Source organism: Girardinichthys multiradiatus, chromosome 22 (genome assembly GCF_021462225.1).
Source record: "Girardinichthys multiradiatus isolate DD_20200921_A chromosome 22, DD_fGirMul_XY1, whole genome shotgun sequence".
NCBI lineage: Eukaryota > Metazoa > Chordata > Actinopteri > Cyprinodontiformes > Goodeidae > Girardinichthys > Girardinichthys multiradiatus.
In genome coordinates this window covers 40,319,634-40,347,551 of record NC_061814.1, presented here as the reverse complement: position 1 = coordinate 40,347,551, position 27,918 = coordinate 40,319,634, and the positions used below count along the sequence as shown (strand labels likewise).

General features: G+C 41.2%; 1 protein-coding gene across 1 annotated transcript; it reads right to left on the bottom strand.

Annotated features, from left to right (window-relative positions):
- Positions 1–9: 9 nt before the first annotated feature.
- On the bottom strand, positions 10–27,810 carry marchf5 (membrane-associated ring finger (C3HC4) 5). Its single transcript, XM_047350922.1, has 6 exons — positions 27,419–27,810; positions 12,898–13,100; positions 5,998–6,128; positions 4,107–4,290; positions 3,741–3,907; positions 10–2,393 (listed from the first exon to the last, which is right to left on the bottom strand). The coding sequence occupies exons 1-6, from the start codon at positions 27,460–27,462 to the stop codon at positions 2,277–2,279; spliced, it is 846 nt and encodes a 281-aa protein (XP_047206878.1). The 5' UTR covers positions 27,463–27,810; the 3' UTR covers positions 10–2,276.
- Between the last annotated feature and the right edge of the window lie 108 nt (positions 27,811–27,918).

Below are 27,918 nucleotides of genomic sequence, written 5' to 3'. Positions count from 1 at the left end.
AAGGCATCACGATTTGCAAAAATACATTTATTCACAGATAAACCATAGAGCTCCACAGGTCAAAGGTTCACAACAAAGTTCACTTTTTTCCTTTATTTGGCAGAGACTTTAATACAGTGAGAAGCTGTGGTTTGCAGGCAGAGTTTGAACATCTTCCATACATAGTCAAATTTCATTTCAGTAATGCAGTTTAAATGGGAAACTCAAGACTCTTTACAAAGTAAACTAAAATATGAAATGTTTAACTAAACCAATCAGAGCTTTTGTATTAAGGAAGGCAAGGCTTTGCTAAAAGCAGCCTTCAGTCCTCCCATTTTTGCTTGTGGTATCTTTTTTCCTTCCACTAAACTTTCCAATATATTCCAGTTTCCAGAACAACAGGATGTTTGCTTTGCCAAATACACTGAAAAGTTACAGATATAAAAACCTGAACCTGGGATGGTTCTGCTGTTTTATTGCAATAAAACTGTCTCTGGGAAGAAAGGGCTGTTCTTGCCACAGTCCAGCACAAAGTATCAGCTGGTCCGGTGCTCATCTAGAAACCCAGTCTTGCCTTCACACCATTTATCACGTTGCAGCCACAAGCGTTCATGTATTAAGCTTTTATGAGACAGACCAACAGATCGTAGAGCCCACTTATGAAATCAAAGGAAAATTATGCTTTTTTTTTTTTTATTACAAACATTCTGAAACGTGTGGCATGCATTCGACTTTAGCCTTCTTTTACTTGGATGCCCTTAAATAAAATCCAATGGTAAATACTGTGAACCTGTGTTTTTCATAAATCCATCCCTATTCCGTGAAGGCCTCAGAGGGTTTGTTGGAGAACAAACAGCATCATGAAGACCGATGAACACAGCAGACATGTCAGGGAAGTTTGAAGCAGGGTTCTGTTCTAAAACATCCCAAGCTTTGAACATCTACGTTCTGATAAGTCCATCTGAACATGGAAAGTGGACTGAACTACAGTCAAAGACATGACCACCCACCTAAACTGAGACCAGGAGAGAAGAGCATGAATAAGGAAAAAAAAAAAAAAAAAAAACAGCCAAGAGGCCCATGATGACTCTGGAGGAGCTGCAAATTTCCACAGCTTAGGTGGGAGAATCTGTCCACAGGTCCACTATTTACTCCACAAAATGTGGCCTTTAAGGAAGTGTGCCAAGAACAAATCCACACAAAGTTCGGTTTGTCACGAGTCATGCAGGGAACACAGCAAACAGGTGGAAGGTCAGATGAGACTTTAAACTTTTTGGACTCTTGTACCCTGAACACACTATTCCCACATTGAAGCATGGTGTTGGGAGAATCATGCTGTGGGCATGCCTGTCTTCAAAAATCATCATTCTGTTCGAACTTTCAGTCTGTAACATAAAATATATTGAAGTTTTTAGGGAAATGACCACATGTGCAAAACGCTGTGTTCGTACATAATTACTGCAAACCCATTCTGACCAGAACTACAACAGAACCGCCTCATCACAAACTGTCCCTGAAAAGTCCAGACGGATGTGTTACCAGATCACAAGCAAGTTTTAGTGTGTCCCAGCAGAGCCATTCCCGCGTTCTGGTAGGACCACTTCTTCAGGCCGAGGCGGTCTCCCTGCAGTGGGTTCATCAGAACCGGAGCGCAGTGACAGCCGTGGAGGGTTCCAACCCATCACAGGTTGGAAAATAAGCAGATGAAAGCAAAGCTAAACAAAAACACAGAAATCGCAACTAAAATATATTTCTATTTTATAACACCGCCGTTAGTTTCTGGTCAGTTCTTTATGGGTCAAAGTCCAGACAGGTTCTTTAAATGTTTCCTGGTAATTTATGGGGAGGCTTTTCCATTTATTTACTGGTTAATCATCTGGACACACTGGTGTCTTCTATGTGAACCCTAATGGGGGCAGAGGGGATGTCTCCGAACATAAAACCATCAATTATTAATATCCTTATAAAATGTTCTGATTACACATGCCCTGTATGTTTATTCAAAACACAGCTAGTTAGCAGGAGCTGTTTATGTGATTGAAGCACATCCTGTGTGTGTTTATAGCGGCACACTGACTGCAAGCATGCTGCAGTTTGTCTGTTGTCCATCGTCCACACACAGAAAGCAGCGCGCAGCGATGGCGGTGTTGGTGTGGGATCCCTGCGTGGAGGTCCACCACGGATCTCCGTAGGAACAGCTGAGAGGGCGATGCAGTAAGGGTGACGCTGATTCTCAGCTTCATCAGCGCTGCATCCTCACTGACAGCAGTTCATGCCCTCCTGACTGCGCCACCGCCTCAGGCCTCCTCCTGCTCGGGGAAGTTGAGGATCTTGCGGTGGGCTTGCCTCAGGTACTGCTGCTGTTTGAAGTACACCTTAAACGCCCCTTTGATGGCCACAAACGCGATGCCTCCCTGGGGGGGGGGGGGGACAGAAAGCAGACCACTATGAAAAATGCCTTAAATACAGATTCACCTCAGCACATCAAAAGCTTCTGAACCTTACATTTTAGACCGGCTCATAAAGAGCAGTCAGACCCTGATTCCTGCATTTAGAAAGCGACACTGTGCTCGGATGTGTTGGCAGAAATCCGGTTTCTAATCAGTGAGTAGCTGCATTCCTAAACCTCCAAACAGAAATCAGGTGGGAATATTAAGGCAAGAAACCAGCAATAATCATGGTGTGACTTCCTGAGTTTGTGCTTGATGTTTATTCTGGTTTTAACATTTAAAGTCTAATTTTTGATGCATAGAACTAGGTGCACAAGTTTGAATTTATTGTCAATTTCCTCTAACACATAGGATCGTATTTATTCATACAGACCCCTCAATAATACTCAGTTAATTGTCTCTTTAGAGAGTTGCACCTTAACCACACTTGTTCTGTAGCCTTGAAACATCTTCCATATCTGGCCGCTCTTCTTGGCAGATAAACCATTTAAATTGGTTGATTTTAAACTTTAACCACATATTTTCAGTACAGCTGGGGTTTCTGGCCATTCCAGGAGCTTAATGTCTAAATCCGGTTCTTGTTCCGGATTGTTATCCTGTTGTGGCACTCTGTTTCATCTGGTCAGCTGTAGGTTTGAGGTGAAACTCAAGAATGTGGAGGTAGTCCTCCATTATGTCAGTACCACTGCATGATGCTGCCACTACTGTGTTTCACTGTGGGGGTGGTCATTTCAGGATGATGTGCAGTGTTGGCCAAATGCAGGTTGTCCATTCAAACACTAAGGCTGATCTCATTCCTGCAGACTGAATCATCACAACTTCATTTCTGTATATTAATGATTTCTTTTGTAAAATCATCCCTCGTTTCCGGCAGTCCGGAGGGTCAAACGTATCAGCTGGTCGCTGTGAAACAGACACCGCTGTTGGCAGACAGGAAATGCAGCTCAGCTGTTCACTTAGCTTCCTGCTGAGGTGACACTGGTGACAAAAGCGGCCCGTCATCAAGAGACGACAGCAGACTATTCAGTGGTATCATGTGTGCTACTGTGGTCACCACAAGGTCTGTTATGTGTGAATGCTTCAGAAGATACAGATCCAAGTGACGAGAAGAACAGGGTTCCTACAGCTTCTTCATCTAAAAATGTCAGGTCACAATATTTCATGTTCATTTTAAAATACAAATTACTTAAGTCTACTATGAATTTATGCCAAATGTTGCTCCAATGGGCAGGTTTGGAAAAACCATGAGGTAGGAAGGACAAAACTAACCATACTGCTTATGGTTAGTGATGGTCACTATATGGTACCCACCAGAATGGTCCTCTGTAGGTTGGAGTTGACGCTGCTGAACATGAGCTTCCCGACGATGGTGGCGATGGTGGGGAAGACCAGAGCACCGCACAGGATCCGCGTGGCGGAGACGTGGTCGGCCAGGGGGCTGGCCTCTGCAGGGATCCGCGGCACCGGGCAGCCGATACCTGCAGTTCCAGCATTCAGCGTGTCAGCAGACAAATCAGCAGCTTATGGGTTCATTTGTCTAACCTCTGCTGCTCAATCACATCCATTCTGCCTCTGGTCCTCACACTGAATGTTCTCAATAAAACATCTGACAGTGATTAACGGTAGTTATATTAAACACACTGTAAATACGTTTCAGACGGTAGAACGTGCACCAACCTGGGAAGATTTTGTCAAAGATCTGCAGTTTGTTCGAGTACTTCCTCCACAGACGCAGGACGTAGTCCTCCCAGCGGATCATCTTCCCGAGGATCAGCATGACGGGGATGGTGGGCAGTCCAATGAGCAGGAAGAGAGGGTCAGCCCGCTCCATGACATCCAGGCCCTCCTTATGGCCCACCACCTGGACAGCAGACAGCCACAATTTGTGGTTAAATAAATTCACAAATCATCAAAAATAAACACTTAAGGGTTTACTAATAAATTGGCTCATTTTCAGTTCCTGAATATTAATTAGATGCGAAGAACTCAGAAATACGTTATTTAAAGAGTTAGACTTTCAGCGGATAACAAGGAGGTTAAGGCAAGAGTCATTATTGTCATTTTTATCCATATTTTTGGTGATACAGTTGGTGATGCTAACCAGGCGACTGCCTCTCACACGCGGTGCGGCGTTACCTCTGCTCCTAATATAAACCACGACCGCTTACTGCAGACGGCTGGAAGCAACCACTAAGCTGAGTGAATTAAAAAAACCGCAGCTTTCTCACCATTTTTATTACTTTTACATTTTTATTACTTATACTTTTATTACAGGAACAAAAGTTCCAAATATATTTGCTGCCTTTATTAAATTACAAATGAACTGTTTAACCACATGTTTGGTTCATTCTCAGGTTTCACTTAAAAAGAACCCGTCTGACTACATGAAGTAGGTTAAAAAATCTTATAAATCACCACATTGTGCTCCGATCTAAAGAACTTCAAGAAGAGATGAGAAACAAACTCACTGACGTCTATCAGTCTTGTCAGGGTTACAAAGCCATTTCTGAGCCCTGAGACTCAGATGAACCCCAGGGAGAACCCCTCATCTACAAATGGAAAAACGTGGTGACCCATCCCAGGAGTGACAGCAGGCCTACCAAAATTACTCCAAGAGGGCATGAACAACTCATCCAGGAGGTCACAGTAGAACCCAGAACAACATCTACAAGGACTTCAGCCGCCACCTGTCTCAGTGAAGGTCAGAGTTCACGATTCAACAAGAAGAAAAAGAGACACTGGAGAGAAATGGCCTCCAGGGGGGAGTTGCGAGGCGAAAATTACTGCTGACCAAAAAGAACTCTACCAGAAAATCCTGAAGGCCAACGGTCTGTGAGGTCAAGCTCCAGGGCACTTAGGTTATGCAGTAGGACAATGACCGGAATTACACCAGCAGGTCTGCCACTCGAAAAGTAAAAAGGCTGGACAAACCCAACTCCTTAAAATCACTCCAATGTGGCTGAATGAAAACAATTCTGCAAAGAAGAGTAGGTCCAGATTTCTCCACAGTGAATCTTAAGGCTCACTGCCAGGTATTAGAAACACTTGATGGTAGTTATTAGGTTTAGGAGGCTAAAAGTTTAAGTTCTGAAGCATTTTCACATAGAGCCACGTTGGTTCAAATAGCTCCGCTAGCCTGTTATTCTATGAAAGGGAGCATTTACCTCTATGAAAATCTGTTTGATGACCTCAAACGTGAAAGCCTAAAAGCCAAGCATGCACTCCCCAGACTGGGAGTTGAACCCAGGACCTTCTCACTGCAAGGCCAACAGTGCTACCAACTGCTCCACTGTGCATACTTTTTTAGAGCACTGTATTTGAAAGCTGTTCTCAAAGAGAAATCAGAAAATCCACCGTGCTTCTTGTCTGCTTACTTTCTGAAAAAATAATAAAGGTCACTAGTGCTGGAAAATCTTTAAAATGATTACAAAATTACAGATTACAAAAATCAGAGATCAGAAATTATCCAAAAAAAACTCAAACTGTCCAGAAATTCAGCCTCATTAAGTAGATCTGCAAGCGTGTGGCGAACAGCAAGACTTATTCAAAGCAAAACATAGAGTCCTACCTGCATGACCGTGACCGCTCCGTAGGTGACAGCGGTCCAGTAGATGGAGCCCACCATGATACCGGCTGCAGCGAATGGCCCAGCCTTGGAGATAAGCCGGTCAGCCAGATCCAGCACATAAACGACAGGACCTGATGGAAAGAGGTGTCAAACTTTACAGCCAGAACTTCAGGGAGGCCTGTGCAAAAGAAACCGATTTCTTTAAGTCATTTTTTTTAATTTTATTTATAACCAATGTCATCAGGAACAAGCCCACAGTTAGAGAATCGGTGATGTGGGCTTCTTCTAAAACAATACCAGGAAGCTCCTGCTGACTAAACAGGTGATGAGAACATGAAAATCCTCCTGTGTGGTTTTAAAGAGCATGCATGGACACCTTGTGCTCAGAGAGAGAGGAGCATCCTGGGCTGCTGCTTCTTAGATTAAAAATAAGCATATAACAATGATCAACCTGAAGTCCAAACCTGACCCCAGAGCAGCAAAACCCAGAGCTAACATCAAGAGGAAGGACAATTAAAAAACAAAAAGTTTTCTACTGCTGCATCCTCCTCCCCTCTGGCATTTCAAGCAGACTCGAGGTAAATCATGCAATATTTACAGGAAGGCAACCTGATTTCCTCATTCAGACAGATTCCTCCTCATGCTATTAATAACCAGCCCAGGAGTCAGTGAGAGGAGAACAGGGTGGGTAGGCTACCAGAGGGACTGAGAACTCCTGCACGCTGCAGAGGAAACCAACTGCAAGATAGGACCACAACACGCAGGCAGCAGGTCTTGGAGTCTGCTTTGGAACATATGAATGTGAACAATCTACAGATTCCCTGTAACTGAACCCCCCCCCCCCCACTTCATTTACTGCTTAACAAACCATTAATTATCATAAATCTACATGTAAGTATTCATTCTACTCTGTCACAATGAAGCTACTTTCCATCAGTCGTTTGTACATTTTAGTGACAGCAGCTCAGGTGTTTTTACTTCTGAGGGCTTTCACTTCACTGAGCAAGAGCTTTTAAACAGGCCTAATTGTGTGCATTTCCTGCTTTGAGGCTTCTTAAACTCACAATTTTAAAGTAGCTATTGATGCTCTCTGGACCGGCGCCAGGTTTTTGATCCTCTGCTGTCCTCCTCTGACTGCACCTGTGTTTGCTGAACCGACTGACCTCCCACAACCCAAGTGCATCAGGATGGAGTACTTTGATGAGAGAACTGGAATCTCTTTCACTTTTTCTCTGCCAAAGCATTACACCATTTTGGCCGGAGGGAACTGGGTCACCGTTAATGACCGCTGACAGGATGGAGAAAAGAGCAATTCATTTTAGCCACTGGCAGCAGATTCCATAATTAAGATAATTAAACAGGAGGGAGGGAGAAAACAGGAGAGAAGTGCAGCTACAGTTTAGAGGTGGACCTAAACATTGGCACACTCTTCCCACAGGCTTGTTTACTCCCTCTGAGCGTGAGCGAAGACGGAGCAGCAAGGACACTCCGTCCTCAGCACTATACTGCCAGCCAAATGAGTATGATAGGCTGGCAGTGGCTCTGCAGCAGGTGCTGGTGGGAGGGGAGACTCAACAGTATATAGCTGCCTTCTTGTTGGACAGCTGAAGTGTTACCATCTTCATCTGTCTTGTTGTAGAAAATGAACAAAACCAGGATTAACGCAACAGCTTTGTAGCCTATCAGGTGTCTAAAACAAGGAGCCAGCATCTCCAGCATCCCTGGAAAAGATCTGAAACAGTTTCTCCTTCAACAGACCCATTAATGTAATTGAAAGCCTTCATCCTGTCATCAAACCTACATGTTTCTGTGATTCAGAGGAAGAGCTGAAGCTGCAGCTAAGTAAAACGAACACACAGGACTGATACAACCAAAGTAAAAAAAAAAAAAAAAAAGAAAAGGTCCGGAAACACTAAAGAACTGGACCTGCACCAACTCGAATACCCATTTCATACCAACGCTTTGCCATTCACCACAACCTACTTCCATGTTGTTCCCATGAACAAAATGTACCCAGCGGCCATCTTGGGAGGCAAACAACAAGCCTAACCTTAGCGACACATTGAGGAATATTACAGAAAGTATTAAAAGCAGTTATTAAAAGGAAGACGGGTGATTTTCAAAGGAACCAGGACCAGAACCAGATCAGTTGCCAATGAGAAAATGCAGTCTGAATTATGAGTGCTTAGGCTGTTGCACATTTTATTCATTGGTGTCCAGAACTATTTGGTGTTGTAGGCGAAGCACACAACTAGTTTCCATCTGGCTTGGTAGGAAATGTGTCAATGACCTATTCAAAGGAAGAGACTGTTGTTATAACGAGCAAGGTAAGAATTTTATTTTACTCTTGTTGTTAATTTAACCGTAGGCAAGAGCTGCCAGTACTGAGGTTTTAATTTTAAAACCTACAACCTCCTGCAGGTGGAGTCACATTTCCTAAGAGTAAAGTACGAGTAGATTAGTAGATTTATAGGCCGTCATCACAGGTCAAAACAACGTGAATACAAACTCAAGCTTGGTCGGTACGCAATGTCCCGTGGCAGAAGGCTCTATTTCATACCCAAAATAGCCAGGTACAAAATGACAAACTGCTAAATGTTAAGGAGCCAATTAAAAATGTTAAGGAGCCAATTAAAAATGACCTGCATCCCACAGGATCAACAACAAGGTGCTCTTCCAGTCTGCTTACATCTGCTGTTCTACAAATAGTTTTACAAAATCTCTACCAGTAATAATAAAGACTTTCAGTGTTTCATTCTGAAAGATGTTAAACTTCATTCAGATACCAAAACAAGTTAAAAAGGTAAATGGCCTGCACTTGTATAGCTATTTATCAAGTTTGAGGACTCCAAAGAGCTTTACACTACAATCAGTCATCCACCCATTCACACACTGACAGTGGTGAGCTACAATGTATCCCCAGCTGCCCTGGGGCAGACTGACAGAAGTGAGGCTGCCATACAATCAGCGACACCGGGCCCTCTGACCACCATCAGCAGGCAAGGAGGGTGAAGTGTTTTGCTCAGGGACACAACAACTGAGACAGACAGAGCACAGGCTCCACCGTCAGCCCAAAATATGTAAATAGATACATTCCAGTAACCACCAAAATATCTTGCAAATGTTCAAGGGAGCCTGAAACATTCTCTAAACGTCTACCCGATATCTTTATCAGTCTGCTTGGCAGTAAAATATACTTTCTGATATACATCTTGTTCTTTTAACATCTGAAAAGGTTTTCATCATAGAAATGACTGATGTTTGAGTTGGTTGACAACACTGAAGGACGACCGTGATTTCATGAACTCATCAGCAGAGTCGATCCCACTCATCTCGTCAGAGCTCGGCCAGCTTTTCATGAGCCCTTCTGAGGGTTTCTCCTGTGACCCAGTTTCCCTCCCAGACAGATCCGACGTCTCTGCTCGCCTAACTCACCACCTCTGTTTCACACTCACTAATGCGATTAGGAAAAACACATTTCCCGGTGGTGAAACAGAATCGGAGGTGAACTCATCCAACACTTCTCTTCTTTTAATCCAGATACTTGATGCTTTGATGGAGATAATTTATCTTTGTAATCTGGATGCAATAAGTAAACTGCAATAGTTCTGTGTTGGTTGGTTGTACCACATTCAACGGTAGAAGATAAATATAGGATATATTGCAATAAACAACAATACTAACAAACAGCGCTGATTTAGAGCCATTTCTACTTCATCGTTTAAATTTTCAGCTGGGCCTTTTAATGCTTTTAGTCCAACCAGGTGACTCAGGCAGCTTCGGCTTCCAAATCAATAAACCAATAAATTCATCGTTATTTTTAGCAAGTAGTAGGTGTGCAGCTGTGACGTCACTGTTCAGCTGCGTGGATGAGAAAGATAGAAGTAAATTTATACTTCACGTGATGAGCAGCAATCCATCTCGGTCAAAGGTGTCCAAGTCCAGTCCTCAAGAGCTCCCATCCTGCATCTCTGCTGCAACACCCGAATCAAATGGTTAGATTCCCTCATTCAGCTCAGCAGAGGCCTGGTGACGAGTCATTCATTTGACTCCGGTGTGTTGGAGAAACAACACATCTAAAAGTTGTAGGACAGTAGCTCTCCAGACCTGGACTTGGGCCCCCTGATCTTGGTTGTGCAAAAAAACAGCCTATTGACTGGTGCAATATTTTCACAGCAATAACCTTCAAAAAACAAACAAAAAGCTATTTTATTTAAACTTTCTACAAGACTTCATTTTCTGAGTCTGGCATCTTAAGCAAAGAAACAAAAGAAACTTACTCAAAACTAACATCCTAACAGTTGAAAATGAAAAGGTTTCTGATGCTGTTTGAATTATTACGCAATACATCTGCGTGCCAACCACAGTAAGGAGAAATGCCTTTTCAGGTCATTTCACCAGCTTATCTTTCATTGTGATCATGTTCAGAAACTTTGCAGAAGGTATCAGAAGCGTAAATGAGAGATGCACAAACCAATGGGCTACAGATCGGACCAGGCAATACAGAGGAGAAAATGTGCTGCAGGTTCTTTTTTTTTTTTTTTTTAGTTACAAATCCAACAGAAAACGAAGGAAATTATATATTATACCCATTTAGGCATTAAACATGTCTATATCCTTTACCTGCCTTTTTAGTAAACGCTAAGTGTATCAAAGCGATGGATGGATGGATGGACGGACGGACGGACGGACGGACGGACGGACGGACGGACGGACGGACGGACGGATGGATGGATGGATGGATGGATGGATGGATGGTTGGATGGATGGATGGATTGGATGGATTGATGGATGGATGGATGGATGGATGGATTGGATGGATGGATGGATGGATGGATGGATGGATGGATGGATTGGATGGATGGAAGATTCATCCCTAGACAGCAGGGCCGATGGATGGCTGAACATGTAAATCTTTTAAATAAAAACCTTGATGATTCGAGATGTTTTGATCGGTGCACTTAATGAAAATTGGGAAAAAAGGTGATTTTTTAGTATTTGATCAGCGATCAAAGTTGATCACCTGAAAACTGGGTGACTGATTTGCAGGTTGACAAAGCATAAAAAAATAATCAAATAAAGGCTAGGGATTTTTTAGGCAAGGAAGTCTTGAAGCAACACACGCCCATGCCCGCACACAAAGAGGCATTTCAGCTTTTCTTAGGGAACTCTGACCTGAGTTATACAAACATTTTCCTTTTGTCTTCTATCTATTAAGAAAGAACGTACAAATACTAAAGTTGTTAGGCAACAATTCCTTTATCTGAATCTCTATTTGCCATGTAATGATGGATTTGGTTGAGTTAACCTGTAGCAGAGGTTTAACATACATATTACAGCCATAATCCAGTTTAATACTGGTTTTCTTTTTCTTCATCTACCATAATGCAAGTCTAATCTCCAACAGGGAAGTTGGTCTCAATTAACACAACCCTGTAGAAAGGAAACAATGCGACAGTACGAACCAAGTTGTGAGAGAAAAGCACAGATAATATCTAAAGAATGAGGAACCATGCTGAACAGTTGAACTAAATCGTTCATCTCATGACTCGCATTGAGTGACAGCACAGCCTTGGTTGCTATAAATATGGATGAACCTGTTTACCAGCTGGGCCCTACACTCCCTGCACAACATTGTCTTAGGTCCAGCTTCAGTCTCAGATTGCAGCATCCGTTACTATGGAGGTTTTTCCAACCAAAGCAACGTGCTGCCTCATAGGCACCAAACCCAAGACCAGCTGGAACTAGTTCTTCAGACTCAGAACCCAAAGAACCGGTTCTATGGTAGCTCAAACTCTTTGGCTGACTCAAACCAAACAACCTGTGCTCAGGAGAAAGGGAGAATTTAAACTACTTTTTGTTTAAACAAAACCAACAATTAGTCCTACTGCTGCTGAAGTAATACAATATGAATTATATCAGTTATAATGATGATTAGAGCTGAAACAATTAATCGGATTAATTGATTAACAAATTATTAATTGAATAATCGTTAACTGGAGTATACAGAATCTAAAACATGCCATTTGCTGAAAAACAACCCACTCCAAGCAGTAATCAGGCCAAAACTGTACAAAAAAATAGATAGATTTTGCATTTAAGATGAAAAATATTCTTCGTCTGTAAATATGCTCTATCCATAACTCATCGGGTTACTTAGTTATATCTTCACCTGGTTAAAAATTCAGTAAATTAATACTCAGCACCTTTTGATATCTGATTATTAAATCGGTTAATTGAAATAATAGTCAACAAACTAATCGATTAGCAATTATTCGTTAGCTGCAGCCCTAATGATTTGTTTACAATTTGTTTTAATACATAGACTTCATATAAAATTATGAACACCTGCTAAATTTAATAGATTTCAAACAAACAGGTTCATTGCATAAAATATCCCTTTTTGTTGTTCGGCTCTTTATAGAGTAACAACAAGCTGGTATTAGCTGGTTTATTTGGTCAGTCCGCAGTCGGATGTTCAACAGCCTTGGTGTGGGTGGTTATAAAACAGTGTTAGGGGGTTAAAAGTGATGAGCGGTGCTACCCTAGTCTTCACCATCCCAGCACATTAGGGCAGACAAAGCTTTACACCAGGGGTGTCCAACTCCTGTCCTCAAGGGTCGGTTGGCAGCATGTTTCAGATGTTCCCCATCTCCAACACACCTGACTCAAATGGATGAATTACCTTCTCAGCAGGTCATCAAGTTCTGCAGAGGCCTACTAATGAATCATTCATCTGATTCGGGTGTGTTGAACCAGAGAGATACCTAAAACATGCAGGACAACCCCCCCTCCTTAAGGACTGACTGGACACCCATGCTTTACATGTCATTTAAATGTTTTAAGGTCTTCTCCTCATCTGATGAGGTCTAGTTTTGTAGTTTAGGAAGCACAGCTCACCTAGTTTTGGAAATACAATGAGGTATTCTGCATTGCACTGTGGACAAGCGACTCTCGCTGTGCTGTTGCCTCGCTGTTTTTCATCCACCCAGCGTTGCAGGCAGGCCTGGTGAACCCACTTTGTTGAGCCACGGCATCGACAAGGCCGCACCCACTCTGCCGTGCGGTCGTCCTCGTCTGTGGCGAAGCACACCCAGCAGCTCCTGAGGCAACAAACACCCACATGTAAGACGACAATGAAACACATTCACAGATGGGGGGGAAATTAGCACAACTAAAGCAATTACAAATAATTCATGAAGCTAAAATATTGCATGTTAATATTTCCATGCTATACAAAAGAAAATCTAATTTTTCTAATTATTAAACCCCCGTCAACAAAGGCCTGTGGGTAATGGGTAAACGGTGGGACAAATGAAATCTAACCAAATCTGCTTGTTTTGAACCTCTTCTTATTCAGTTCCCACATTAAAGTGTTTCCAGGCACAATTTTAGCTAAAGAAATGGGTTAAAGTGTCTAAACAGGGCAACCAAACAAGATTCTGGAACACGACCTAGATCTAGGATTGGACTAGACCAGGGGTCTCCAACCTGTGGCTCCGGAGCTCCATGTGGCTCTTTGGACCTTCCACAGTACAGCTAGAAATGATACAGAACCAACTGATGTTTCTAAATATAGATTTTAAATATAGATAATAATACAGGTTTGAGCATTTTCTGTGTAAAAGAAAACTTACACAGAATGTACTTTTTATTTTTATTTTACATGTTAAACAACTATTAACCCTTGAGGCACTTTTAAGATGTAGTAACACCTCAGGGCTCTACTTCAGACCCCTTAATCTTTTTCCAGTAGGGAAAACACTAAATATGCAAATGTTTTCCTCAAAATGAGGGAAAATAAGGACCAACTGGGAGGTTATTAAAGCCTTAAAACACCAAATAATTAATAACACCACTGATTTTATTGCATTATTACTACTGGGTCGATTCGATTTGATCAAAACACGAATACTTTTCACCTTTAGGCCAGAGAATGTCTCCCCAAAAAACAATAAAAATCTTAATATTCTTCTTCACTTTTAGCATAAATGTGCCTTCGGCTACTTCAGACCTAAACAATAGACAGTTGTTTTTTTTTTTTTTAAAGGGATAAATATTTTCAATATAACAGGTCTTAGAGAAGATGGTTTGAGACAATAGTTTTAAATAAGCTAATGCAAAATGCATTTTAAGATGATTTTTGACACACTTCTAGTAGCAATTGCCTTTGACCTTTAGCTACAGTGCATGACTCAGCCTCCCTCCACATAAAACCATTATAACTTCAGCCCTGCTGCTCCAACTGCTGAAGACCTGACAGCAAATGTGTGTCTTTCTGTCATCGGTGTCTGAAGCTACTTGTGCTCTGGTCCTAGTGTTACATCAGAGCTGGAAAGACTGGGGAGAAAACCTGAATTATTTGCTCGGGTTGCTGCCTGAATGTAAAGGATGATTTTCCAATACAACTTCTGGTGCAGAATGAAACATGACTATGCAGGACAGGAAGGTTCAGGCTTGGATAAAAGCTCGGCAGAGGGCCATAGCGGGACAATCATAGTCTGACATTAACATCAACACTTTGTCCATCGTCGTCACTGAGCTCATATCAAAACATCTCCTTCTCATTGCTTCTGTCTGGTATCTTAACACCTACTGCCATGCTTAAAAGAAATCTAAAAAACAAGATTAGCTTTAAAGAATATTTTTGATTCTACAAAACAAAACTGTTTTTACACATCACTCTGAACACAATATTCCCACGGTGAACACGGTAGAGGCAGCGTCATGCTTTGGGGATACTTTAGCTGAGACAGGGGAAACTGGACAACATAGATGGGAGGATGAATAGAGCTAAACAATGGCCAATCCAGGAGGAGAACCAATCCAGAGACGACAAAAGGATCAACTGTTGGGCCTGAAAGTTATAAAAGGAAAGTACCCCCCATTGAAATGCCTCTAACCATGGAGACTTTCATGTTTGTTAAATAAATAATTACAGTGTGGAGTCTGTTATTTCCTTAAAGCAAACCTGAATCATTTTAGAACAAGGTAAAGACTAGATTATTTATTTGTAATACTCTACAGTTGATAAGAGATATATTTTCTGTTTTACAATGACTTAATATTTTCCACAGTGATAAAACTTCAAAGTATGTTGTAATCTCTTCAGAAATTCAATGTTTTAAGTAATTTACATAACTTCAGGTTGTAATGAACACCAAAGGATTTTCATATCTTGGCTTCAACTTTACTCCACATTTAAAATGCAGAGCTTGAGTTTTTGACCCAAGGTCTGAGCCAGTGATACTGAGATTTTATGTATAATATATTACTCTCATTAAGAGCCTAAATGCAAGGTAGCTAATCAATTAGCTAACATTTTTTGCAGTCTAAGCTGTTCTTCGTGGCAGCATGACTATTGCGTACACATATTTTTACTGTGCAGCCCTAATATTGAGATTAATAGAGAAACGGTTCCCTTTCTTTAGCAGGATATGAGAATCCTCTAAAAATAATCCTCTGCCTAATTCCCCATGTGGTTTATAGGCTCTGTGCAGTCTCACCTGGAATGATCTCTAAACCTTTTCTGTTAAGACATTCTGTATCGATATCAGTATTTAAAACATACAGTGATAGAAACGGTACAGAACATAGAGCATTAGAGATAAATATAAACACATCTCACTATGCTGCTGTGATCTGGCCCAGATTGACATGTAAAGATGTTAGACAGTATTTTGAAGACTGTTCATTCATGCATTGATGTCTGTTTGACCTGAGCGAACAATGAAAGATTGCATATCTGACCACACCTTCTGTGATTCCTGCTTGGTACGTCTGAACTCCATTACTTAACCAATGATGATGCATATTTAAATGTAAAATTATCTCCAGAAACAAACATCCCGAGAAAGAATGAAAACAGACTGTCTCACTATGCCGTCTGTTAGCCAAAAGAGGACAGGTTTGATTCCATCATTTTGTTGCATTTTGAACAAAACCCATTTTTCGTTTTCAGAATTCATTTGGAAACTTTTAAAATGTGGGCTGCACGGTGGAGCAGTTGGTAGCACTGTTGCCTTGCAGCAAGAAGGTCCTGTGTTCGATTCCCGGCCGGGGATCTTTCTGCATGGAGTTTGCATGTTCTCCCCATGCATGCGTGGGTTCTCACCAGGTACTCTGGCTTCCTCCCACCGTCCAAAGACATACCTGTTAGGTTAATTGGTCTCTCTAAATTGCCCTTAGGTGTATGAATGACTGTGTGCATGGTTGTTTGTTTGTTGCCCTACGATGAACTGGCGACCTGTCCAGGGTGTACCCTGCCTCTCGCCCATAGACTGCTGGAGATAGGCACCAGCTCCACTATGGAATAAGCGGTAGAAAATGACTGACTGACTTTTAAAATGTATTTATTGCACCAAGACACAACATATATATTTATGTCATCATCTCTAGGCACTTCACGGGACAAATGGGTCCGTTCACATCCAGCACAGTCCGGTTTGGATTCAAATAATTACACGCCGTTCCAATAATAAAGATAGATTTAGTTGGTAATAAGATGACAGTTTATCAAAATTTCCCATTTTTCCTTTAACATGCACAGCAAAACTGAGAGGCGTACAGCAAAGTTTTCCAATATGTCGAAGGCATGAGCTCAGATTACAGCGCAGAGACGAACACTGATGAAGGTTTAACACGTGAGGCTAAAAGAGGTTTTAGACAGATATCCTTACAAGAGCAGCAAACCAACTGCTGTTGATTCAAATGTTGCTGTTCCTGTAACCCAGTCATGACATTAAAAACAGCCTCGAAATGCAATCCTTAAAGGGAAACCCTGATCTTCAGCTCACTGCTGCCTAGGTTCCATTTAACAGATCACTTGGGGAGATAAACTAACTCTACAGGTGTTCATTAATGGGTCCTTGATGTTTAACTTCCAAAAACAAAAAATGAAAACAGGTTTGTAAAGCAAAACCCAAATACTGCTCTTGAAACGCTTCAGCCAAGAATCATGTTCTTACATGAATCCAGTTAACCAAAACCATTTGGTTTTTATTAGATGTGGAAATGTGGATTTAAGTCGATTTTTACTTGCTGGGTAATATTTGGTAATGTACAAAGTGACACAATTCCTTGACTCATACAATGCTAAAAAAGCCACACTAAAACAAACTGATGCTTAAAATAAAAATATTCCTAAACAAATTCAAGAAATGTCAAAGGCCACTACTGATGCACACATTCAACCACTCTAAAGATCGCTTTGTCTCTTTATTTTTGGACACAAAAACAATAATGTGTCCCTACAGCCAGGATGTACAGTGCAGTGCTGGGAAAACACATTTGTCCCCCTTGCAGATTTCTTCTGAGAAATAAAAACTCTCCAAATCAACCTTATGTGGCCTTATATGAAAAAGTAATCGCCCCCTTTGTACAACCATGAATTAACTTTGATTAATCAAATGATGAATTTGTTTGGTTAATGTTCATCAGCCACACCCAGAATTGATAACTCAGCCTCAACTGACTCAGTTAAAGTCAGTCTCATTGTTCTGAACCAAGAACAAAAAGACCCGTCTCACATTTGCCTGCCAAACATCTTTATCCCCAAGACCTTTGTGAAGACATTCCAAGGACTGACGAGACAAAAGTGGGACAAAAGTGAAGTTGTGTTTCATGTTACATCTGACAGTCAAACATGGTGATGGTGGTGTGATGGTCTTCAGCTGCTTTGCTACTTTAGGACCAGGTCTTCTTGCTGTAACTGACTGAACCATGAATTCTGCTCTATACCAGACAATCTTGAAGGAGAATGTCTGGCCATCCGTTTGTGATCCTTAGCTTAAGCTTGGCTGGGTTAAACAGCAGGACAATGATCCAAAGAACATCACCAAGTCACAATTCTGAATGGCTCTGAATAAACTCTCAGGGGTTTGAACTAACTCTAAGGCGGCATGATCAATTACAGTACCAATTAATTTACATGATTAATACTCCAGTGAAATGTTAATATTTTACACTGGTTAATTTAGCTAATGCAAACCAACCTTTAATTAACTTAAAAAGAAGCAGATGCTTCTTCTTCACTAGTTATTTTTATTTTTGAAAACCTTCAACCCAATGTTTACCAGGAAGGGGTTGAATCTTTCTCTAAGCTGGACCAGAATCACAAGCTACGCTTTGGATGTGGATGCGTTTCTGAAAGCAAGCGGTCTAGCAGTGGACTTAAAACAAATATGAAATACCAAGGGGTCCACACTTTGTGTAACAACATAAGTAACACCACGACTACTCTCAAAAGTCAGGGCCTGTTCAATAAGATGCATACAAGCTACCAAACAAAGGTTCCTTTTATTCCCAAATCATGTGGAGGGGTCTGAAACTTTCATCTTAGGTGCATGTCCACTGTGAGACATAATTTAAAAAACAAATCCGGAAATCACAATGTATGACTTTTTAATCATTTATTTGTGTGTTACTGCTGCAAATAAGTATTTGAACACCTGCCAATCAGCAAAAATTCTGGCCCTCGAAGACCTGTTAGTCCGCCTCTAAATAGTCCTCCTCCGCTGCACTTAAATTAGAAGCACCTGTTTGAGGTCGATAGCTGCATAAAGACACCTGTCCACCCCACACAATCAGTAAGACTCGAACTACTAACACAGCTAAGACCAAAGAGCTGTCCAAAGACACCAAAGACAAAATTGTAGACCTCCACAAGGCTGGAAAAGGCTATGGAGCAATAGCCAAGCAGCTTTGTGAAAAAAGATCAACTGTTGGAGCAATTATTAGAAAATGGAAGAAGCTAAACATGACTGTCAATCTCCCTCAGACTGGAGCTCCATGCAAGATTTCACCTCGATCAATGATCCTAAGAAAGGTGAGGAATCAGCCCAAAACTACAGGGAGGAGCTACAGAGGAGCTGGTCAATGATCTGAAGAGAGCTGGCACCACTGTTTCCAAGGTTACTGAGGGTAATACACTAAGACTTCATAGTTTAAAGTCATGTATGGCACGGAAGGTTCCCCTGCTTATATCAGCACACGTTCAGGCCCGTCTGAAGTTTGCCCATGACCATTTGGATGATCCAGAGGAGTCATGGGAGAAAGTTCTGTGGGCAGATGAGACCAAACTAGAACTTTTTGGTCTGAATTCCACTCGCCGTGTTTGGAGGACAAAGAATGATGAGTACCATCTCAAAACACCATCCCTACTGTGAAGCATGGGGGTGGAAGCATCATGCTTTGGGGGTGTTTTTCTTCACATGGGACAGGACGACTGCACTGTATTAAGGAGATGATCGGGAGCATGTATTGCGAGATTTTGGGGAACAACCTCCTTCCCTCACAGCCTTGAAGATGGGTCGTGGCTGGGTCTTCCAACATGGCAATGCCTGAAGCACACAGCCAGGATAACCAAGGAGTGGCCCCGTAAGAAGCATATCAAGGTTCTGGAAAGGCCTAGCTAGTGTCCAGACCTAAACTCTATAGAAAATCTCTGGAGGGAGCTCAAACTCCGTGTTTTTCAGCGACAGCCCAGAAACCCGGCTGATCTGGAGAAGATCTGTGTGGAGGAATGGGCCAAAATCCCTGCTGCATTTTAAGCAAACCTGGTGAAAAACTACAAGAAACCTTTGACCTCTGTAATTGCAAACAAAGGCTACTGTACCAAATATTAACATGACACACACCTAAGATGAAACTTTCAGACCCCTCAAAGACAGACAGACAGACAGACCGAGTACGATAGCCACTGATCAATTTCAACAGTGAGTCAGAAGCCACTGACGGCGCGCCATGACTTCAATAACAATTAAAATTCAACAGTTGTAATAATGTAGAATATCAGATAATAGCATGTTGTGAGCTGAATTATCAACAAGGAATATCAATACAAAAAGGATGTCAGTTAGCATTAGCATATAGCCCCATATGGGAACAGAGAAGGCTCTGCTGCAGAAAGTCCTGCTGTCAGTCACCGTCTAAACCAGGATACTCATTACCCTTGCTTCATTATGTGGCTCAGGTCGTAGCTTACAACAATATGCCAGCACAGCAAATACATTTTTAAAGCATGCAACCGAAACATAATACACTCTACATTACAAATATATACACACTTGTATTAAACATCACTCATTTGGCCTTAGTTAAAGTTGTTTCGAAAGGGGGAAAACTGTCAAACCTGGCAACGGACGCACTGTTTACAACACGCCTCACAGTGACAGCAGCTAATGGAACCATTTATAATCAAACTAAGGAAAAAACAGCCGTGGAAATAAATTGAGGATAAAGAGTCTCAAGAAGAATCTACGTGATGTCGGAGAAAGGACGAGCACACCAACGACGGGCGTTTAGAGTAAAAAACAAAACTCCCGAAAGGTAAGATGATTACAAGATGAGCTCAGAAAATCTCAAGAGAAATGGATGAATTGATTGATGTCCCTCACGGCACAAACCTTCTTTCCTTAATATGCAAATAAAGAAGACAAGCTTCCAAGCAGCTTCTTCCACATCAAAATAACTGCCCTGTAGATACCTGACAGAGACCTCATCCACTTCCCGAAACTCAGAGCAGCAACCACCAGAGGTCCATCCCTTCAGCAGCACTTCAGCCACAGGGAGTTAGCTAATGTTTTGGAGGAGCTGAAGGGTGACGTGAATTAACATTAAGACATTTTTAATCCCCACTTCCACCCACCATCACGCAGCTCTGCCCTGACAGTCGTGTCACACTAAAGTGAAATCATTGAGCTGCAAACCAAAAACATGCTCCAAGTGGAACTCAGAAGACGTCATTTCTTGGGCCGGTTTTCTGAAGCTGACCTTTCAAGTTTGAAACCACTGGTTCAGAAAGTGATGTTTTTCTTTATGAGCACATACACGTGTGACTCAACATCTTCAACCATGAGCACTATCAAGTGAAAACAGAAAAACCGGCTGAGCCATGCTCATCTGGAATGCCACACTATGACTGCAACAATAAATTACAAATACAACATGGAGACAGTCAGGAATATGCAGGGGAGCTTCTGCTCATCTCGGTACTAAGATACATTTTGTTTCAGCAGATAATGTTTGTGGGATGGATCGATTTATTTATTTTTGTATTCATTTGTTTGAGTGACTTGCTCTATTGCGGCTCTCCCCTTGACTTTGCCAATCTGGCTCTTTTGAAAAAACAAAAAAATTGTTAGGACTACTGGTCTAAACCACCAGAGGAAAAAACATCACTGATGAGCGAGTTAAATCAAACAGAGAAAATACAAAACCATACATTTGAGGCCCTATAACAGAAAACACAGACAGAACTGAGGAATTTAAAAAAAAAATATCCACTACAAAATGTCACTCATATCTGTGCGAGAGGAAGGTTTCTGATGTGTTTTAGATGCTGTAGTCCCCTGCACCTGTAGTTAATGTATCAGGTGGGGTTTGGGTCTCCTCTCCACGCAGACAATAAAAAAGTCCTAGACCAGTAAATGATTCAGTTACTTAGAGTTTGCAACTAAATGTACTCTTTAGAAGTTGATTTGTGTTTTTAAAAAATCCACTGCAGTCTTAAAGCTATAGAGCAGGGGTGGCCAACTCCAGCCCTCAACTGCCAGCATCCTGCATGTTTCAGATGTGCCCCTGCTCCAGCAAAGCTGATTAAAAATGGCTAAATTACCTCCTCAGCATGTAAGCAGGCTCTGCAGGAAGCTGCTAATGAACCAATGATTTAATTCAAGTGTGTTGGAGCAGGGAAACATCTAAACCCTGCAGGACATAGGCTCCTGAGGACTATGGTTGGCCACCCCTGCTTTACAGATGCTTTTTAGACAGGCGGCTTTCCGGAATGCAAATCTCTGCAACATTCCTTCTAGATTTCTTGTGCATAGCTTTAGTGATGCACCAATCAGTCATTTCAGTTCCTCTCTGAAAGATGGGAACTGTGACAAATTCAAACAGTGTAATCACTGCTTTAATTTAACAGGTAAATGTAGCAAATATCACCATGGTATCATCGATGCGCTGCAACAACATATTTCACACCTTTCCTCCATCATGGATTGCCTTCAGCCATCCCCCATTTAAAACTCATAGTATATCCAACAAAAAACGTCCTGCTGTGAAGCACATTAGTGAACACAAGTAAGAGGAAAATGGAAAGTGATAAATATCCTGGAGCTTTTCAAATCTGGCCAAGAATTAGGTTTTCCTTAAAGTGCCCGTGACACGCTTTTCCCACAAATGCAGAGACTGAAAGAAAACATCTTAATATTGAAGGAACTGGGCAGCAACTGACATGATATTTGGATTAAAGACGTGATAAAAGACAATTGTGACACAAAATAAGCATATTTTAATATTAAATTTGAAATGTTAAAGTCCAAAGTCGCCCGGAAAACGACGAGGAAGCCTCTGGCCATTCACTGTGTGAGCGTCAATGATAAACTGTTCAGGCAGAAACCAAGTTGGTTTAAAAAGTTAAGTCAAGTTTATTTATATAGCGCCGTTCAGCAACAAGGCACTCAAAGCACTGTACATGAGGAAAAACATTACAATGATACAGAAAAGCAAACACAAAAACAAATCAAATGACACTAATAATCCTTGGGAGTTTACTGGTAACAAAACAGCGTTAATATGGTGAAATGGTGCATTGCTGGTAGTGGCAGCAATACTACCACAGCAGCCGTTAGTCTGGACTACTTTACTGAAGTGAAGAGGATCAGAGCTGGAAAACTGACAAGGGACAGATGGGCTGGTCCCACCAAGCACAGCCAGTTGTGATAGGAGGACTTTTCAGCAAACTGCTTCAAACAAGAAACCTCCGAATTCACAAGAGAAATTATGTCAGAGGTCAGGATATCTGACACACAGAGGAGAATGTTGAAGCAGCTGCTATAGCCACGCTGCTAAGAACATCTGATGGGAAAACATCGGCAAATAAAAGGTTGCTGCTGCTGTGGCTAAATGGATCAAGGCTCCGACAGCACCAAAATGAGTTGCTCTCAGACGTACCTCAGAACAGGGGTTAAAGAGGGGACTGTGGAGCTACAATAACAAGGAGTTCAGACCAAAGCATTGCAGTTTCACTTTATATAGACCACAACTGGATGGTTTGAGCATAAAAATAAAAAAATAAAAGCATATGTTCCCTTTAAAAGTTATTAGTCCTTGTGTTGAGGCAAACTTTTCTCTAGATAGTGCATAGTTTGTAGTTTAAGTGAGTCAAATCTGCTTGATAAAGCACCTTGCATAAGAAGCATCATTTTGCATGAGCTTCCCTTCAAGTTAATTGCGTGCATCCCCAGTTATTTTTATGAACTGGAGATTACACAGGTCAGGTAGGTCGTTTGTGGACCAGCTACTAGTTTCCGTTTCTAAAACTAATTTCCTAAATGCACGTGTCTGTCTGAAATATTCCTTAAAACAGAGTTTAAAATATACATAAAAATACTTGCAGTTACATTTCCACCTATTTTCAATAATGGCCTGTTAAACTTTAACGATTAGGTAACTCAGTAAATTATAAAATGCCATTATCACGACAGCCCTAAAACCAAATCATACATCCACTGTTACAGACAGCACAAACGGTAAGTATTCTAGAGTGTAAATAAATCTAGAGAAACAAAAACTATAACAATTTTGGATTAAATCCATTGAAAAAGCACAGGCTGGATTCAAACATTTCCCTCACACCTATTTGTGAAACACTGCATTGCAAAGGCAGCTGGCTGCTTGTGGGGGCTCAGATAAGAACCTTTGGGGCCTTATGTTTGTCAGTGATAGAGGCTAGGTACACAACTGTCTAACAGCAACAGGACCTGGCATACATCTCACAGCTATCTGCTTCACAAACACCGTCAGGGTTACTGCTTCTACCACACACCTGCAGCACGTAGCTGAGGCACATTTCACAAAACTCGCAGGCCCTTCCTTTCTTTATGCTACATGGGTTTGGGAAATGGTTTCAAAGTTCAAAGATCAATATTGACAGAAAGTGCGGTGTCAAATGCTTTACAGTACACACACACTGCAGATGTAATCAGCTGCCGGTCCTCTTGCTGGGGGAAATGGCACTCAAATGTTGCAGCATCTCCTCACCTACACGTAAACTCTAGTAACCCATGAAGCATAATAACGCTGGGAAAGCAGCAGCAGACAATAAATTATACATTTTCCTAAATATTTATACTTAAACTGATAAAAAAACAACACAACCCTCCTTACTGGGTGAAGGACAATAGGTTTTATGTCACTGAAATCTTATGCACAAATTTCTTGCAGCAGGACTGTATACAGTGTCTGAAACAAGCTAACTGTTCTATATACAGTAAAAGTAAGTACACCCTCACATTTTTGTGAATATATTGTTTTATGGGACAATACTGAAGATAAAGAACGTAGATATAATGTAAAGTAATTAGCGTACAGCTTGTATAACTGTCCCCTCAAAATAACTCAACACAGCCATTCATTTCTAAACTGCTGGCAAGAAAGTGAGTACACCCAAGTAAAACGTGTCCAAATTCTGCCCAAAGTATTAATATTTTGTGTGGCACTGCCTTACCTCTCCTGGGCATAGAGCTTCACAGGTTGCCACTGGGATCCTCTTCCACTCATCCATGACAACATCACAGAGCTGGTGAATGTTGGAGACCTTGTGCTCCTCTATCTTTGAGGATCCCCCACAGATGCTCAATAGGGTTTAGGTCTGGAGACTAGCTTGGCCAGTCCCTCACCAGCAAGGCAGTGGTCGTCTTGGAGGTGTGTTTGTGGTCGTTATCATGTTGGAATACTGCAGTTTATGGTTCAGGCCCAGTTTCAGAAGGGAGGAGATCATGCTCTGCTTCAGGAGGTCACAGTAGATGCTAGCATTCATGGTTCCTTCAATGAACCGTAACCCCCCACAGCTGGCAGCACTTATGCAGCCCCAAAGCATGACACTCCCACCACCATGCTTGACTGTAGGCAAGGCACTTGTCTTTGTACTCCTCACCTGGTTGCAGCCACACATGTTAATAACCATCTGAACCAAATATGTTTGTCTTAGTCTTGTCTGAGCACTGACAGGCTCAATTCCTTTTTTCAGATCCTCAGAGTGTTATTTTCCATAAGGTGCCATTTTGAACTTCCAGTGACAGTATGAGTGTGTGAGAGTGATAACTCCCAATTTAACACACCTGCTCCAAAGTCATACCTTGTAGAGACCATCGTTGATGTGACGAGGTCTCTTGTCACACTAACGAGTCACATGACACGGAGGAGGGAAAATGGCTAAATGGGCACAATTTGAACATTTTCACTCAGAGGCGTACTCACTTTTGTTGCCAGCAGTTTAGACATCAATGGGTGTGTGTTGATTTATTTTGAGGGGATAGCAAATTCATAGTTATACAAGCTGTACACTGACTACTTTACATTGTATCAAAGTGTCATATCTTCAGGATTGTCCCATGAAAAGATATAATAAAGTATTTACAAAAATGTAAGGGGTGTACTCACCTTTGTGAGATACTGTACAGTTAATACAATCTTGTATGGCATGTGCAAGTGTTACATCTCCAAAATCACATATTTTTAAAGTGTTCATTAGAAACTGATTATTTTTCCTTTGGAGTTAAGCTCAGCCTTACCATTAACAAGATGCCGAATACTTAAGCATTTTATTTACTTGAAGTCATGAAGAACCTGGCAATTTATACACATTTGCCATGTTGAACTTTAATGTGTCATAAGTCTTCATTTCCTTTTTTGTGGTATGTAATTAAAGCAACTAAAATTGCTTTGATTTTTGAAGTAAAATTAATGATTTCATTCATTAAAACAAAAACTTTAGTGGCTGACCTAATTATCAACACCAGAAAATGTTGTGATAACACTTTAAGTTCAACTCACTCATCCGTTATAAGATGCAAAGTTCAAATTTCTTAACTTTTCTTCACACATTCACAAACCTCCAAGGTTCAGGTGGGACACCAACACCAATCCATGGACAACAGGAACACTTTGTCTAATGCACATTTACTTTACTGGTTTATTAACGCACACCGTCCCTGTTAAATAAACTAAATGAAAAAACTGAAGTCCAGAACACTGGACAGGTATAACCATAAGACAGAAGATGTTAAGTAAACGGAACAAAGGTAGTGTTTCTATGATCTGGAGAAGTTGGATGTAGTTAAGAAACTATTTTACTTTGTTAATGTGTAGTTTCTCTTCTGCTCCTCATTCATGTTGGTTGCGTTTGCGGTGCATTATGTTTTGCTGTAAAAAGTCCCCCCCCCCATAACCTCAATGTCTCTTTTTATTTAAAAGAAAAAGGCTTTAAAGATTTCCAATGAAGTTTGCACCTTAAATTAAACTACAGGTCCTGTTTGATTAAACAATTTTAAAATACGTATGACCACAGTTTCTGATAGATTGAGAAGCAATGATTTGTATTACACCACTGGCTGGGCAATCCCCTTAAAAGCAGCCTTTTATTTGCTAGCTTGGGTAGCAGTTTTGAGACATATTGATCATGTAAACAAACCCATAGCATTTATCGTGTATTTTTCTTTAGCAAGCATAGCTCGGGCTTATTGCTGATGTGCTGGATCAACAAAACCATGACTGATTTATCTGAAGATGATAGGAATTGTATAAATTAATCAAACAGTCTTTTAGAGAAGGTTTTCAAGCCCATATGCTTTACAAATCAGCAGATCTGGTACATGAGCACATGCTTAACTAGCCCAAGCTAATACAGGACCTCTTAATTTTACGCAGAAAATCCTTTAAAAACCGAAGTTTCTATGAAGAAAATATACTAGAGTAATGAGTGTTACCTTTTGGCAGAATATTGAACCTATTACAAATCCAATTAAAAAAGAAGTGTTGGAAACTAAGCAAACATTTTGTGATGTTGAATCACAACTTTTCACACGTTTCAATGTAAACTGGGGGATATAGATTACCCCAGAATTCCAGCATGTAGCCTCTTTCATTTTTACCTCACACACACGACCTTCGTAACATGTAAAAGTTATTTTAATGCTCTTTTATATGAAAGACACTGACATAAAACCCTTTTCGAAAAGGTTCATTATTGTTTGTAAACGTACATTTCCATCCAGAGCGGCCCGTTTTTAACAAACATTCACACGTAACACAATGAATTAACGAGCTTCTGTCTAAGCCGTCTATACAGGAAGCACCTGTGTAACACCAGGTGTTAAGGGGTCACTGCAGGACAGGTGGCATCAATCAAGTCATTGCTAGCAGCAGATAGCCAAGGACATCCCTTACCAATTCTACAAACATGTAAAAAAATGCTACTTGCTACTCTAGCAAGTAGTAGTTAAGGTCAAATCGAAATTTCTGACTGAAGTAAACAAATTCTCGATTATTTCATGAATATATCCCTAATTTTTGACAAAACTCATGAATTTCGGAAAACTACGTAGCTGCCACTAGCTTGTTTGATGAAACATCAACTCACCTGTCCAAATTTTGTTGGGAGACCACCGAACCTTGTTCCGCCATTGTTGTAAAATGTCCTCTTGAAAGAAAAGGATCAGATGCAGTACCAAAATGAAACAAAAAGTCACACTGCTGACAATCTACTGAAGGAGAAAAAGAAATATCTAGCTAACAAGTTAGCTAACTAGCGCACGTAGGCCGTTACGTTGCCACGACCCTTCGGCTGCAGACGTGCCACGTAGTTGGGAGTAAAACTACTCCCTGACGGCCATGGTTATCAAAATAACACGTATCTCCTCCCGGTGGTTATTTTAAGAGAAAATAAACTTTAAATCTGTTATGGCCTCGTTCCCTCTGACCGCTTGACTCCATTGACTAGCCGTGGTTGTGTCATCAAAACAAGGACCACCTGAGCGCAACTTCCGCCTGAAACGGGAAATGTAGTTTTACAGCTTCTATAAGTTATGTTTCATTTCATTTTATATTACGTGTAAAGGATTTTAAAAAAAAATGTTGCAA